Raw genomic sequence first — 14,827 nt, 5'->3', positions numbered from 1 at the left:
CTTAAAATATCTTTAAGGTATTGTTGAGCATTTAAAGATCAGTTAAAGAGATGCTATTCTGCTACTACAGGGACTTCTGTGAAAACCGCTGAAAATATTCTATAGTAATAGAAATATGTAATAACCTTTTTGGCTCATAGGCTGTTTAAGGGGTTAATTGGCAACATATCATGGATTTGTGGAATATTGAGACCAGCATGTATTTTTGTTTAAAACCGGTTCTGCCTGCTTTATTTCTCTTTACACATATAAATTAATATAAATAAATAAACAATAGAAATTAGTAAAGATTTCAAATAATAATTTCTTTTCTTCTACAGGCTTCTTAGGCGACTGTATTTTTCATTAAATATAAATAAATCTGGGATGTAAACCAATAAATAATCAAACTAAATGCTTGATTTTGACTCTGAAAGATTCTGAAACAGTAACTATAGCAGCTTGCCCATTTCAAGTGGTTTGCCGTCAAGTGGTTTGGCTCCTTTAAAAGTTAAAAATGCCTCCATACTTTAGACCTTTACTGAAACATTTCTAGCCTAACTTACCACCCCCTCCACTTCAGCTTCGTAGCTTCAGCTTCTTAGCCTCAACACTGAACCACCAAAGGCATGTAGTCATGTACATTTTCTTTTAGCAAGCATGGCAGATATTCAGCCTTCTCAAACTTCTCGACTGCTCGACTTGAATATCAATCGACTGACAGGTGACTGATGATTCGACTCGTCGACTTTAAGGGGGCAGCCCTGGATAATACACATTCAGCAAAGTCCCCTTAAATCATTAGTCTCGAATTAAACAAAGAAAGCCCTTCTTCATTAATTTCAAGCTTTTCACGCTGCACAAAAGCTTCTATCATTCTAATCTCTAGCTTTCTTTTTCTTCTCTGTTTTCCCTTAGGTGCATGGCCTGGAAAAACAGGTTAGCAAATCTGTCGATTACCCAGAGCTAAGTGCGACAGGGTCCATCCTGAAGACCCTCCCCTATGGTGTAGCCGGTGGAAGGGGGATAGAGGCACCAGGTGGAGTTAAGCCAGACATCCACAAGCCCAGGATACACTCCACTCTGGACCACATGCCCACAAAGCCCAAAATGCCCTCCTTTGGCTACCACGGTCCGTACGACTGGGGGAAGAACCAGACGCACCTCCTAGACCAGACGGGCTACCGCTCCAAGCGTAAGCCTTCCCTCAAAACAGCCATGAAGAGCAAGAAGATCTTCGGCTGGGGAGACTTCTACTTCAACGTCAAGACTTTGAAGTTCAGCGTGCTGGTGACGGGGAAGATTGTAGACCACGTCAACGGCACATTCACCGTCTTCTTCCGCCACAACTCGTCCAGCCTTGGGAACGTCTCCGTCAGCATTGTGCCGCCCTCCAAGGTGGTAGAGTTTGAGGTCCTTCAGCAGCATCAGAGCTCCCTTCATCAGCCAGAGATCCACTTCCACCAGCCTCATCAGTCAACCATCGACCCCAAGGACATCAAAACCTTCAACTGTCGTGTGGAGTACGAGAAGACCAACCGCTCCAAGAAGTCCAAGCCCTGCCTCTACGACCCGTCTCAAACTTGCTTCACCGAGCACACCCAGTCCCACGCCGCCTGGCTCTGCTCCAAGCCCTTCAAAGTCATCTGCATCTTCATCTCCTTCTTCAGCATCGACTACAAGCTGGTGCAGAAGGTCTGCCCAGACTACAATTTTCAGAGTGAACAACCTTATTTTGGATGAGTGGTGGCAAACTGATGGATGGAGAGCACTGAGCGACGAATGGGATGTTGTTGTGTGTCTTCTGTCTTTTCCACGTTCTTAAAATTCCTTTAAAAGAATGTGGAACGTGCAAGAAATGAGTAACCTGGTGGACACTTTACCAAGACGCTTGGAGGAGGTTTTTGTTCGGCGTTTTCTGTATATACTGTAAACAGAACCGGCTCAGTTAAGCTCTTAATATTTATTTATTGTTTTTTTGTTGACTTTTGTCTGTTTGACTGTTAGAAATAATTTTGGAAGAATGAAGGGGAACATGGGATTTTTGTATCGTTGCTTTATATGACCCTGCACACTCTGAAGTGTCTTAGTATGAGGGCCATATTATATGTGAATCTGATCGCGGCTCAGATTGTAATGGCTTTGGAAACCGGAACTGCAGCCAGTGCTGGCAGATTGTTGTGGTTCATACTAGGGGTGGGTGATATGGTAAAGATATAACATCATAATTATTGTCATTTGTACACTATATACACACACAGACACACACACACACATATATATATATATATATCATTGCTGTCCAATGAAAAACATGTATCTCCAAAAAGGTGACTCTACAGGAAAAGGCAGAAATGTCCTTAACTTTGAATGGAAGTCAAAGTAAAATAAGAGTTTATTTGGGGCATTTCTATTGGTCCATTCATCCAGAATGATTATAGTTATAGTGTACAGAACAGTTACAGGGTTCAAACCATGGAGAAAACTAAAAACGGAAAAAAATGGAGACACATGTTTTTCGTTTGTGTGTGTATGTTTATGAAATTATGATATATAACTGATATTTTGTTTATGTTGACAGATAAAAAAAAACACAGGACCAATTATAACCCAATAACCTCATGAGACCTTACAATACATTACAGACTGGCAATACAAGTCTAAGACTGATCAATTCTACTGTACTGCCAAGAGGATATCCTGGGCTTTCCAGTGAGGTCTCAATTGTGGGGACTTTCTTTTCGAAATGATGAGATGATGGCCATCTCAGCTTTCACATTTTATGGCAACAAGACGGGGCAAGTGATCAGTGTTCTGTTGCTAATAATCAGATTCTGTCTTCAAAACAAGACTCTTAACTTCAGTTGTGTAAGATTACAGAATAATACAGTATTTTAATTTGAACTTTTTAAAACACAGCTTTTATTTAATGTCCTCTGTACTGAACAACAGGATCTACTGACTCCTAAGCAGAGGGCAGAGTGAGGCCCAACGGGACAGACAGTAGAACAGGTAGGTAAAAGGTCAGAGGAAGATCTGTCAGCTTTCTAGGAGCCTGAGCAGACACGTCTTCTGGTCGTCTTCTGGTTACTCCAAACAACCAGGTTTTTGGAAAAATGTTTAAAGCACACAAACCAGCAGGAGGTGCTCATCTCTGGAGGAAGCATTTTAGTGTTATGTTAGTAGATTTGTTTATCTTCCCACCTAGCTCATGTTCCAGGGGTTAAAAGGTCCACGCAAAAAGATCACGGTGCAAGACCCGGTGTCTACTACAAGGGACTTATGATAAAAATCAACAAAGAACATTTAAAATTTATTACATTTTTTCACTGTAACAATTCATTTAACCTAATCTAAATATCAAAACTGATTTTTTCTGGGTCTCAGGAGGATATTATCTAATACAATTTATTTCTAATTTATCAGATATGAAGTTGATCAGCCAAGACATGTTTAATATCTGACGTGTGCCTCTTTAGTCTAGAACGGGAGATATAAACAGCAGATAAACATGAACATATTAGCACCATGTCTAATGCCAGGTGTGGGCTAGAGGGGCATAAAGCCCGACAGTCAAATCCACAGTGGAAAGCTTTCCAAGACAGTAGAGACAGTTACTGCAACAGAAGCAGGATAAGCTTTTTAATGCCCTTGATTTCAGACACAACAATGAATAGACAGGTGTTCCAATACTTTTGTCCATGTAGTGTATGTAAGGACATCAATCAATCAGACTTTATTTTCACTCAGAAGTGCATTAATATTCAGTGTAGCCAAGCATTTACAGTTAATAAATAGGACATAATAGACCAAAATGACATAAATAAAATCTTTAAAATAAATGTAAACATTTAAAACAACCAAACTAATGTTAAAATAAAAAAAATATACTAACTAAACTAAACTGAAGCCAAACTAACTAAAATGACTAAAATACTAATAAAATCCTAACAGCACTAATAAAAATAATAAAAGTAAGATGAGGTTGATGACAGTCTAAGATTAGGGTTTGTTAGCAATGTTAGCCTAACAATACTAGTTAGTACTTTTAGTAAAATAGTATTAAACTAAGAAGCGACCTTGAGATACCAAACAGATCTAGGCTGATCAACGGCATCTGGGTAGAGTTGTATTTTTCACCTAATCGTTTTACAGTAAGTACTGTTGTAAAGTGTATAATGACTCATTTATCATTAAAGTGATGATATATCTTCGTATTGCCCACCCCTAGCTCATACTTACGCATTTCACATTTGAAGTAGTTTAGAAGCCGAGTCGCTCGCTGCATACCAGCTCATCACATTATCAGCTGGGCACCACTTCAGTTTTGCAATCATGTCAGTTTTGCTGAGAAGAAACGTCTCACGGGTGTGAAGTCTTTCTTCCCACCCCTGAGCAGTTGCGCAAGTGACGAGATGACATTATATACAGACTATTAAAATCTGCTGGGACTTAATGCAGCTCATCTTCACAGGTACAGTCAGAGTGTGTGTGTTTACTCGTCTTACCCTGTAGACGCACCCCCAGGATGAACACACAAATCCTTGTTTATGGAAGTATTTTCTTATCAGAACATTTGGCCAGTGCTCAGCAGACTCTTAATTATTTTGATATAATTAAGGTGCTACAAAAGGTTCTTTGAATCCAAGCCATAGAGGAACCACTTTTTGTGAAGGAGATGTGATTGTGAAGAACCTTTACATTTACGTATCTCAACCTTTAAAGGTTCTTCATACATTGATTTTTACAAAAATGGTTCTTTGTGGAATCAAAAATGGCTCTTCTCAAGGAACCCTTGATAGCACCTTCATTTTTAAGAGTGGACAACGTACAACAAAACATTGCATCTCCAAAATGTCAACGTTACAGACCAAGGAAGCCAGCTTACATGTCCTTGTGGGGCCTGTATGGATAGCCCAGCTGGTAACCAGAAAGTTTTGTCATCTGGTTTCATGTTGGTCCCACATATGAATGCCTATCAGTATCAGTGATGGAACCAGATGGGGTTAAACGTGGGCCCCACGCTTCACATAAGGCCTAGATGAACTTCCAATGGATGTCAATGTAAAAAAGATATTATTCCAAGTCATTTTGGATTATTTCTATTGGTCCATTCATCATAAGAATCTGACACAATGTAATGAACAACTGCCAGATTCAGATTCTGTCAAAATGTGACAAACGGCAAAAATGGAGATTCAAGGCTTTTGCGTGACAGCAGTGATACACACAGAGAACATGCAGCTTCTGCGAATGATATATGTCTTTAGTGTATATCCTTTATCTACAGGTAGTTAAAAACTCCACCCACCCACCACAATAAAGCTCTGTTTAGGAGAGATTATGGCATCTTATATTTATGGTTGGTATTAACGAAGGGCATTCCCTCTCTCTGGTGTTTTACTTAGACGATGCTGTGAAGAATTACAGGTAAAGTGTTTTACAAACTCTCCTTTGTTATTTTGGATCCCTGCTGTTATTCTAAATTGTAGAGCATGCTCTTGGATTACAGCCCTTGGTTTTAACCAGTACTTACCTTAGATGTATCTGAAGGTTGCATCTAAGTGACAAAGTGGCATTAGGATGAATCAGGGGGCGATTAAAGCTACTAAACTATGTATTTGGATTTGTATATGCATATCTCTTACACCCAGTAGGTAACCAGTGAAAAGCAATGTATGTAAAGACAGAAATGAACTCTATGATTACCTCTATGTATAATGTAATGAAGGAACCAGTTAAATTCAACTAAGAAATATTAAAAGTAAATATTGCCTATGTACTCCGGCCTAAGCTTGAAAGATGCAAGACTATACGGATGTTGATGAGTTGTTGACGCAGGACGCACGACACAGTCGCATCTCATCTTCCTCGTATTTATTTTCTTCTCTTTTGTTTGTGCGGTAAAGCACCAAAAATCGAATTCTGTTCATTTCTGGACAACCGATCAGTCTGTGAAACAAAGAGGCTCTCTGGATCAGAACTGAAATTGCAGGTCTGTGAATAAAGTATTGCTTGATAATGTGTATATTTGACATTGGAGAAATTATTGTGTGTAAATAATGTATCTGAAATAAATTATTAAATCTGGTGGAATTGGTGTTGTGTAATTTGTGGATGTTCACAGTGAAGTTTAGGATCTATTGAAAAGCATAAATGAATGATCAAAAGTGTGTCTTTTGGCTGCTGTGCCGGATTACGGAGAAAGTCGTCTCATGTGAGTGCAGGTGTTCAGTAATTCTCATTAAATGTTGACAATGCAGGCAGAGCTTATTCCTGACAGATAAACAGTAATGTTCAGCATCCACTGCATTGATGGCTGGATATGTAATGGTTTGTGTTTGTCCTATTTTTCATTAAAGTGACTACTTCTATTCAGGGTAAAATAAAAAATAAAAAAAGCCCAAACTCTCATTCCCACCAGGAATGTAGAACACAATGGCCTACTGAACCACTGACACAAGCAATTTGGTAATCCCTGATGTAGAACCAATATTAATTAAGAACTCAAAATCCTGGGCTGCTCCATGAAGCCCTCTGCTTTCTCTCTGACTCCACTTCTATTTGAATGCATTAAGAATATTCTTCAGTCAGGGCCGTAGGCAGGATCGATTACACAAGGGGGCAAAGTAAATAATTGAGGGGGCCCAACTATCTAACTATCTTCACCCAGTGAAAGGGCTGGAAAGACACTGATATCAGAGTACCAGACTAACCTGCTGGAATTAGCATGAACCTATTCCACTTGTTACTGAAATTGCCTTGTACAGAATCTAGCATACATCATCAGACACACACACAAATAGCATTTAACCCCTTTTAAAGAGCACATGGGCCGTCTGGATATTCTTTGGTATATTCTATACCAAGGAATATCACCACCTGTTTGTACAGAGGTCCCTGCAGTTACTGAATAATACATTTTAGTGTTTAATAAGCCTTGTTGCGTTAAGGGGTTAATCAACATGATCAATTATTTTAGGTGGCTAATGTTTGATAGTTAACTTTCTTATCATTAGACACTCAGGGACAATGCTAAGGATAGTTTATAGCAGGTGTTTTAGGATAGCTGAATTATCTATAATGGGGTTATTGCACAGAATACATTTGTGAAAGAAAAAATAAAAAAACACCTCAGCAGACAGAGTCAATTACATTATATATATATATATATATATATATATATATATATATATATATATATTAGAAATACTGCTTAAACTTAAATCATGTTAAGCAGGTAGATACATTTAGCATTAGGAGTTTTGTCCAAGAAGGAGTTATTGGTGTTGCGTGTGGTGTGCTTGCCCAATCATGAACAGTAATCTTTTGGGATAAAAATACAGATTTTACTGTAAGAGCTGTTTTTACTGTAACTTTAATGTACCTTTTTCTGCAACTTAACAGCTAGCTAACATTTCCCCAACTGATCTGTAACATTATATGGCCTTAGATGTCATATTAAAAAGTTTATTAGCAAATCCAATAAGAGGAATCCCAGATAACTGTTATCTTACCCTATACCCCACAGCAATGTTCCTGCTAATATTTTCTACACTGTGCTCACACTGTGAGTGTGGTCCGCCATAGTGTATCCCATAATCTTTTCAGCAGCACCACTCCAGATGATCAGGATTGCATGGATCTGAGCTCCTCAGTAACACCTTTTCACTTCTCTTAGAATAAATAATTTATTCTGGTGTAAGGCCAGCACTGTCTGTTGTTTCATGGGATTTGTAATATTGAAGTTATTGCTTAGCTTAACAATGGACGGACCACTGTAAGTTAGTTGCGATTGGTTGGGAGGCATGTCAATCATCATGTTGCACATTGTCGGCTAATGTGTGAGGAATAAAGTCATTTACAGGGCATTTAAATGATTACTGTTAGTATTATTTGTATTAGTATGCTCCTTTAAGCTGCTATCAAAGACCATCTTAACTTGAGGTCAGTGTAAAAATATTTTATTCCAAGTGATTGTGGAGCATTTCCATTGGCCCATCATGAAATTAAATGGTTCATCATGAAATCTGGACACCATATATAAAGGACAGCCAACTCATTCATGTTTATATTATGTGCATATCATGGGCAAAAGTATTTGGACGCCTGTTCAAAAATGATTTCTTCTAAAATCAAGGGTATTTTTTAAAAAGTGCTCGTCTCCACTGCTCACCGGAGGATTTCTACTAGACTGTGGATCATTGCTGTGAAGACTGAATTGCGACAACAGCATTAGTGGGATAATCACCACCCCACCTCATCCCAAACTCCCCAACTCATCCCAAAACTATTGAATGGAGATATCAGACAACAGACAACAAAGCCTCCACAGGTAATAGACAGATAGGTGTGTATGTGTGTGCATTTGCACATCTGTGTCAGCCATGGGTGCAACATAAAGTAGCTGAATGCATTCATTAGAAGGGGAGCCCACAGACATTTAGCATAAGCTTCTCTGCGGGATCGTTTAATCTGTTTTGCAGCTCTTTTGGTGGCGTTGAGGCACTGTAGGCGGATTCAACAGAGAAAAAAATACAATTCCCATGAACACCCTGCGCACGTTGCTCTAGACTACCGCTGGCTTGCGGGAGCAACGTGTGCAGGCAGAGCCAGAGAGCCTCGAGACGCCACTCGCTCAGCGCTGCCGTGATGTTGACACTGACACTGAGACAGTTCGTCAGGGTGAGTGTAAAAGCACGGCTCTGTTATTTAAGGTTATTAATAACGGACATAATTACATATATTGGTCTTTATGGAGCAATGTTTAGTTAGTTCGCTGGCTTGTGCTGTTACCACAAGCAAACGGTAGCTAGCTATGTTAGCTAGCTAGCACTAGCTATAGCTAGCGCTAGCTGGGTTTTAATGTGTGTGTGTGTGTGTGTGGACGCCTGTTTGCTGTGCTTTAGGTTTATTTTATTGCATTTATTTATTTTAGGAAGATAGCTAGCTACACTAAGACGTGGCATTCAGTGTAGCGATGGTTAGCTAGCTAGCTAACGTTATTATTAGCTAATTACACCGTTGCCTTGATGACTGTCACGTGCATATACAAATAAAACTACACCATTAATATAGATACGCATACAGCCTTGAATGGCTGCATAAGTAACTTTATTCGGGATTAAAATAGCTAGCTAGCTATCACATGGACTCTACTCAGACCCACAGGAGCCCCCCAGCGCTGCTGTGTTGTGTGAAGTTGTAGGAAAGCGAAGCGCTGATGCAATCGAGCAGCCCGTCTTTCATCAGAACTTCTGGAGCCTCTTCTGCAGTGGAGAGCCTGCAGGCTTCACCTAGTGTTTCCTTTACTCACCCAGACTCTCACATGTCTACTTCAGTGAAAGTGCCCTGGCAGCTTGCCTCAGTGCAATGCAAACATTTGTAATATAATATGAAACACAAATAGGACATTTCCAGCTTTACCTATAAACCTACATTCACCATGCACTAACGCATTCTGTGGATGATTGGACCATAAATAGGTTAATGGGAAACTATCTACAAACATCTATTGTTTATTGTATAAAAATAAAAATTGAAAGTAAAAAGATTGCAGATTCCAGAATTAACCAGTGGTCTCCAGTCCTGCTCCTGGAGAGCTACTTTCCTGCTGACTAGCCCTAATCCACCCCACATAATCCTGTTAATTACAGCCTTCAGAGGTCCTTAGCCGACTTGAGTAAACGTGGGACGGCCAAATATCTCAGAATGCAGCAAAGAATGGTAGCTAATAGCTATAGAGAAAACTTGCAGCTGTATGTTAAAATAATGGTGTTTTGGTGATGTGAGGTCCTGCTTGCAGGACGGTATGCAGAATGACCAGAACAGTGTCCTGTAATCCTTTGGAGTCGAACTGGCCAGGACCGTGCTGCTAAGTACACTAGTCTGAACGTGGCGTGCTATGCATTGACAATCCCCTCTTTATTGGCTGGAGAGGGTGTGCTTGATTGGGGTTGGAGTTGAAACCTGCAGAAAGGACTCACTCCAAGAGACCACACTCCAGTGGTTTGAGACCACTGATGAAGAATACCCTGTTCGAGGAAACTTAGAACTTAAGTATTCAGAAGTGTGTGTGTGTGTGTGTGTGTGTGTGTGTTACCCTGCAATATCTAGGGGATATCGCCTTATGGCCAATGATTCTTTACATTTACTTCGGTTTATTATCAGTGTTACTTTTTCAGTAGGCATGATTCTCACAGGTGGTTTTGGATTGTTATTAAAATGACCCAATCACCATGGGTCCAATCACCACCACTGTAACTGTAACAAGGTTTTTTCTAAATAACCATTTCAAACCACAGTACTCTGAATGACTATGTCTCAGTCAATACATTGTGCACAAAAAGGTGGAATTAATGAATTGAATTTTAATGTTCAGATAGCTGATAGATACGCAGTCTATGCATCGAAAGTAGAATGTAGAATGGTCAGCAACTGAAAGGACAAAGTGCTATGCAACGTACAATATCAGCAAAGGTTTACCCATCCATGGGCAAATGCATTTTACGGATAGCGTTTTGCCCTGCAGCGCTGAACAGTCCAAAAACATGTGACGACAGTGCTTAAGGTGCAGACTTATTATTTAAAATGTAGTTACTTTCTGCACAGTGATGTTAGACAGACCACTGTTACTATCTACTGGCAAATTTGATGTGGGAGCTTGATCACAAGAAGAACATGTACCACATAATGTCCTCTTTGGCTTTCACTTTTAGGTCACTCGTGGGTTTAGCAGAAGCTTCACGTGTTTGCATGCTTTTTCACTCATGGAAATTGGAAAGTGCCTTGTGCTTCTTAATGCAATTTGGAAGCACATGCCTTTTGGTGCTTTCTCTGAAGCCATTTCCATTCGTTCACTTCCATTCATTTAAATTAGGGCATTAGCTAGTGTGCTGGTTAAAGTGCTGAGTAGAGATGGCACGTTATCTAATATATTACTAAGCTTTAAAATTAGGTATTTCTGATTAAGGTGCTTCATTAGGATGAGTAGGCTGTCATGTTAAAACCCCCAATACTCGAATACTACCCCCACATGAAGAAAAACACAGCTAATGTGAGGGTGTGCTGTTTGAGGCCAGATTTATAACAGAACCATAATTTAATTCATTTTATTTTTTCTTGTCTTTTCATTTTCTGGTTTTAGTGTCCTTGTTTTTTTGGCAAAGTGTGAAAATCCCAGATCACCATGATCCATCCAGCCGGATCCGGCCTCAGCTAGAAAGCCTCATACTGGCTGGTTAGAGATCTTACACATTTGCAAGATCAGCAGACTTCTAGAGACTTATCTAGAGCTCCTGTTTGTGTTTTCCTGATATTCACAATATAGTGACAATTTATTAAAAATGTCTATCTGAATTCAGGTCAGTGAAGGTGAACTGATTTTAGGGTGGCTCGGATCGTTTTTACCAAATTAAAGTTATGTTCCTCAGCCAGGACGAACAGATCTAGAGCCAGCTTCACTCCAGTTAAGCAGCTAAGCGCACCCAGACTTTTACAAAGCAGCTTCTATTCAGGTCCCCGAGACTGTGTAGCGGTAAAGCAGGTTCTTTTAGGATGTGCAGCAGACAGTGTTTCCTCGTTGCCCTCTCCACCTGCCTAAAGCCTCTTATCTCCATTCTTTCATAAGCAGCTCTGTTAACCAGACAACTCAATAATTAACTTCTTGTTGTCGTGTTTGCATAATATGACTTTTAGAAGAGCCAAAGCTCACATGTGCGTTCAACCAATCAGATTTGTACTTTGTATACACACCCTCACCCATCAGACAGATCTGAACGGCCTCTAGTACTTTGTCCAGGAAAGAAATGTGCACAGTTTTGTCCTATTAGTAATCTCTAATCAATACGCTTACTTGTTTTTTCTGACACTCTGACATACTGGGCCAGATTCATAAAAACTGTGCTTTGATGTGCAGCAGTGTATTTTAGTCCAGTTCATAAGGCCACCTTGACAGACAGGCAGGCAGACGGACGGACAGACAGGCAGACGGTTAGCGCTTGGATTGGTGATTGATACAACCGACATGTTTGAGGAGAATCTTCAGCTTGCGTGAGGTAGTCTGGCCGGCTGGTCTGTGAGTCTGGCCGGCTGGTCTGTGAGTCTGGCCGGCTGGACAGACAGACAGACGGACAGCGCTTGGATTGGTGATTGATACAACCAACCAAATTGGTGAATGCTTCAAGCTGATGTCTTTTCCATACATTTCCACCATGTTAAAGTTAATTAAATAAGTTAAGTAAATTTCATCCTCTTACTTTTTTTTTTCTGTGATCATTAGTTTGTTTATTTCTCGTCTTGTATTCAAGATGTCCTTCTTATTTGTTTTCTAATATATGCTAAACTGTTTTAAACTTGTAAATAGAGGGAGATAAACTGCCTTATTTGGATTGTCGCTTCCAGATGCAATGTTACTTAATAATTGATTAGATCATATATTTTAATGGTTTCATCTCTATTTTTAGCCCCGCTCTGCCCAAGTCCCAGTTTTGTGAAAGTGGGTGGGGAGGGTGGAGGGATGGTGTTGAGAAGAGAGGGGGGTGAGTTGCAGCTGCCTGCACCGGCATTGGCAGGACGCTGCTGTCAAATCCGGCAGCCAAACGAACTGATTGAGCAGCCACTCAGAAATGCAGAGTTAGTCTAGATGCATATTAAAGAGATTCCTCCAACGCCCTTCATGTTCCTCTGCTCTGTAACTGCTTAGGCGCAAGCTCCCTTACTCGCTCTTTCACTTCGGCGGGCCCAGATGTGTCCCATCATGCACCAGCGAACGCGGGCTGACAGGGACGGATGCGTTCCAGGATCGCTCCTCGCGGCCGACTCCATCTCCGGGATTACGGCGATAATGTTCCAGTCTCTGTGGGAAATTGGCTTTCCACACTCCTGATTGTTCCGTGTCACTCGCCTTCAGGCTGCGAGGAGTCGAGCACTAGGCAGAGAGGGCTGAGGCCACTTCTCCATCTTTCTCGCACTCTCTCTCTCTCTTTCTCCACCCTCACTTTGCCTCCTGCCCCTGCCCTGCGTGTCATCCTCGGACAAATCGGCGGGTAATTTGTAATGGCCGCTTGCCTATTAGTCACTGACAAGAAAGAAAAGAGCGTGTGTCACTCTGACTGATCTCCACGGCCTGTCGACACTCTTCCACTCACCCTCATCCCTCGTTCCGCTCTCTCTCTCAGTCACCCCTGTTACAAGGCTGATTGTCGTCCAGCAAGACCTTGATGGACAGCAGTCATCTGTAAAATTGACTTCTTCCCTTGGAAACAAGAAGATAACAAAAAATAATAAGTAAAATGAAATGATTCTCTCTGTCTCTCCCTCTCTTTTTGTGTCTTGGGCCACTTTCTTGTGTGAGTCGGAAGGGGCAGATGTGAAATGGCACGCTCTAAAATGACAAACATTGTGTCAGTCATGCCAGCTGAGGTGTGTGTGTGTCTGTGTGTGTTTCTGAGCTATTCTCGTGCTCTGTGCTGCTACAAAGTTCCCACTTCAAAGTTCACCTTCAGAGCCTGTAATATCTCTCGTTCCAAATATAGTTCCATGACAGATCTGGTCCTTGTGTCTTATCAGCTCTAATTTTCATCTGTTTTTTTCCATCCTCCGAATATTTGAATAATTATCATCTGTAAGTGTTGATAATGCGCCAGAATAATTTTGGGTGTGCACTACAGAGTCATTTCTACAGCCCTCATGAAATGCTAAGGCTGATAAGTCTGTCGTTTGTTCATTGGTATTAAGACCTCAGCCTTTGCAGTGCTGATATCCCAGAAAAAAAGCTACATTAAAAAGAGCTTGACCTCTGCTTTAGGGGCTTTTAAATCAACCTTTTGTAGCTCTTTTACCTTGAAATAACAGCTTTAAAATCATGTCGATGCTCCACTGACTGTAAGCCACCTTAGTTTCCGTTAATCTGTGGGGTGGCCATCTTTGTTTACTTTGATAGATTATAACCACATTCATAATAAACATAAAGTGAGTAGTTTAATAGGCTCAGTTAGAGGGTGTCACAATATTTGGAAGAAGAGGAAAATTATGCTTGATTTACCAATAGAAAAAGATCGCTGGGAGTGCTGAGGAGCTCATATATCCACCACCGCCTTCCAAAGGAGAGGACCTGGGTCTGCCCTGGGTCTGGGTTAAAGACGCTACATTTAAAACATCCACCAATGCTCTTACCATTTTGTAAAGGGAGAACCAAAACCAGAACATTCTTACCCAGAGAAATTGTGGGCTCTGTTGTGGGCATGTTTGGGAGGCAAAAAAAAAAAAAGCAATTTGAGCAGCTTATGAACGTTCATAGGGGCTTCTAAGTGGTCCCGCGGACAAAGACGCTGCCACTATGATCTATAAGGATTGCTGGTTTCAATACCGGGTCATGATGCTTGCCATCAGCAGCTGGAGTTTGAGAGAGCACAATTGGTTCCTAGTCTGATGTTGGTCAGCAGAGTTGACTGATGTTCGCTGTGCTTTACTACCTAGTTGGTGGCTGGCTTCACGTCTTTTGGAAGAGACATGCTAATCTTCATCCTCCTAGTTTTGGGGGCATTGCTGAAGAGGTATTGGGTAAAAAAAATAAAGAATAATTATTTACAACACATGCATTTGGTCTGTGAGTTTCCAGGGTAAGTCCAGGTCCGGATAGGACATTGTTTGGGTCTGGACCACAGGTAGCCTGTTAGTGACCTCTGACCCATGATATAGCCATTATTACATTTGTCAGCCTTCTCAAATATTGCATTTTATGTCCATACCATGCATCCTTAACATTGGTGTCAGCATTGAGCCATAATATCAGCACATCCCTACTGGAGTTGTTTACAGCACATCTTAAGGTTCGTTCTTATTGTTC

At 40.8% G+C, this 14,827-nt stretch overlaps 2 protein-coding genes across 2 annotated transcripts in view; both read left to right on the top strand.

The window, feature by feature from the left end:
• The window catches only part of LOC140560346 (neurexophilin-2), a 72,637-nt gene extending 66,594 nt beyond the window's left edge, over positions 1–6,043 (top strand). Inside the window, exon 2 of the mRNA XM_072684743.1 lies at positions 898–6,043. Within this exon, the coding sequence (XP_072540844.1) occupies positions 898–1,722 (825 nt within the window). The 3' untranslated portion in view covers positions 1,723–6,043. The remainder of the gene's footprint in view (positions 1–897) is intronic.
• Positions 6,044–8,582: 2,539 nt separating this feature from the next.
• shmt2 (serine hydroxymethyltransferase 2 (mitochondrial)) overlaps positions 8,583–14,827 on the top strand; it is a 35,538-nt gene continuing 29,293 nt past the window's right edge. The window contains exon 1 of the mRNA XM_072683150.1: positions 8,583–8,664. Within this exon, the coding sequence (XP_072539251.1) occupies positions 8,632–8,664 (33 nt within the window). The 5' untranslated portion in view covers positions 8,583–8,631. The remainder of the gene's footprint in view (positions 8,665–14,827) is intronic.

Source organism: Salminus brasiliensis, chromosome 7 (genome assembly GCF_030463535.1).
Source record: "Salminus brasiliensis chromosome 7, fSalBra1.hap2, whole genome shotgun sequence".
Lineage (NCBI taxonomy): Eukaryota > Metazoa > Chordata > Actinopteri > Characiformes > Bryconidae > Salminus > Salminus brasiliensis.
The sequence above is the reverse complement of the archived record's forward strand: the minus strand, read 5'-3'. Positions and strand labels throughout refer to the sequence as shown.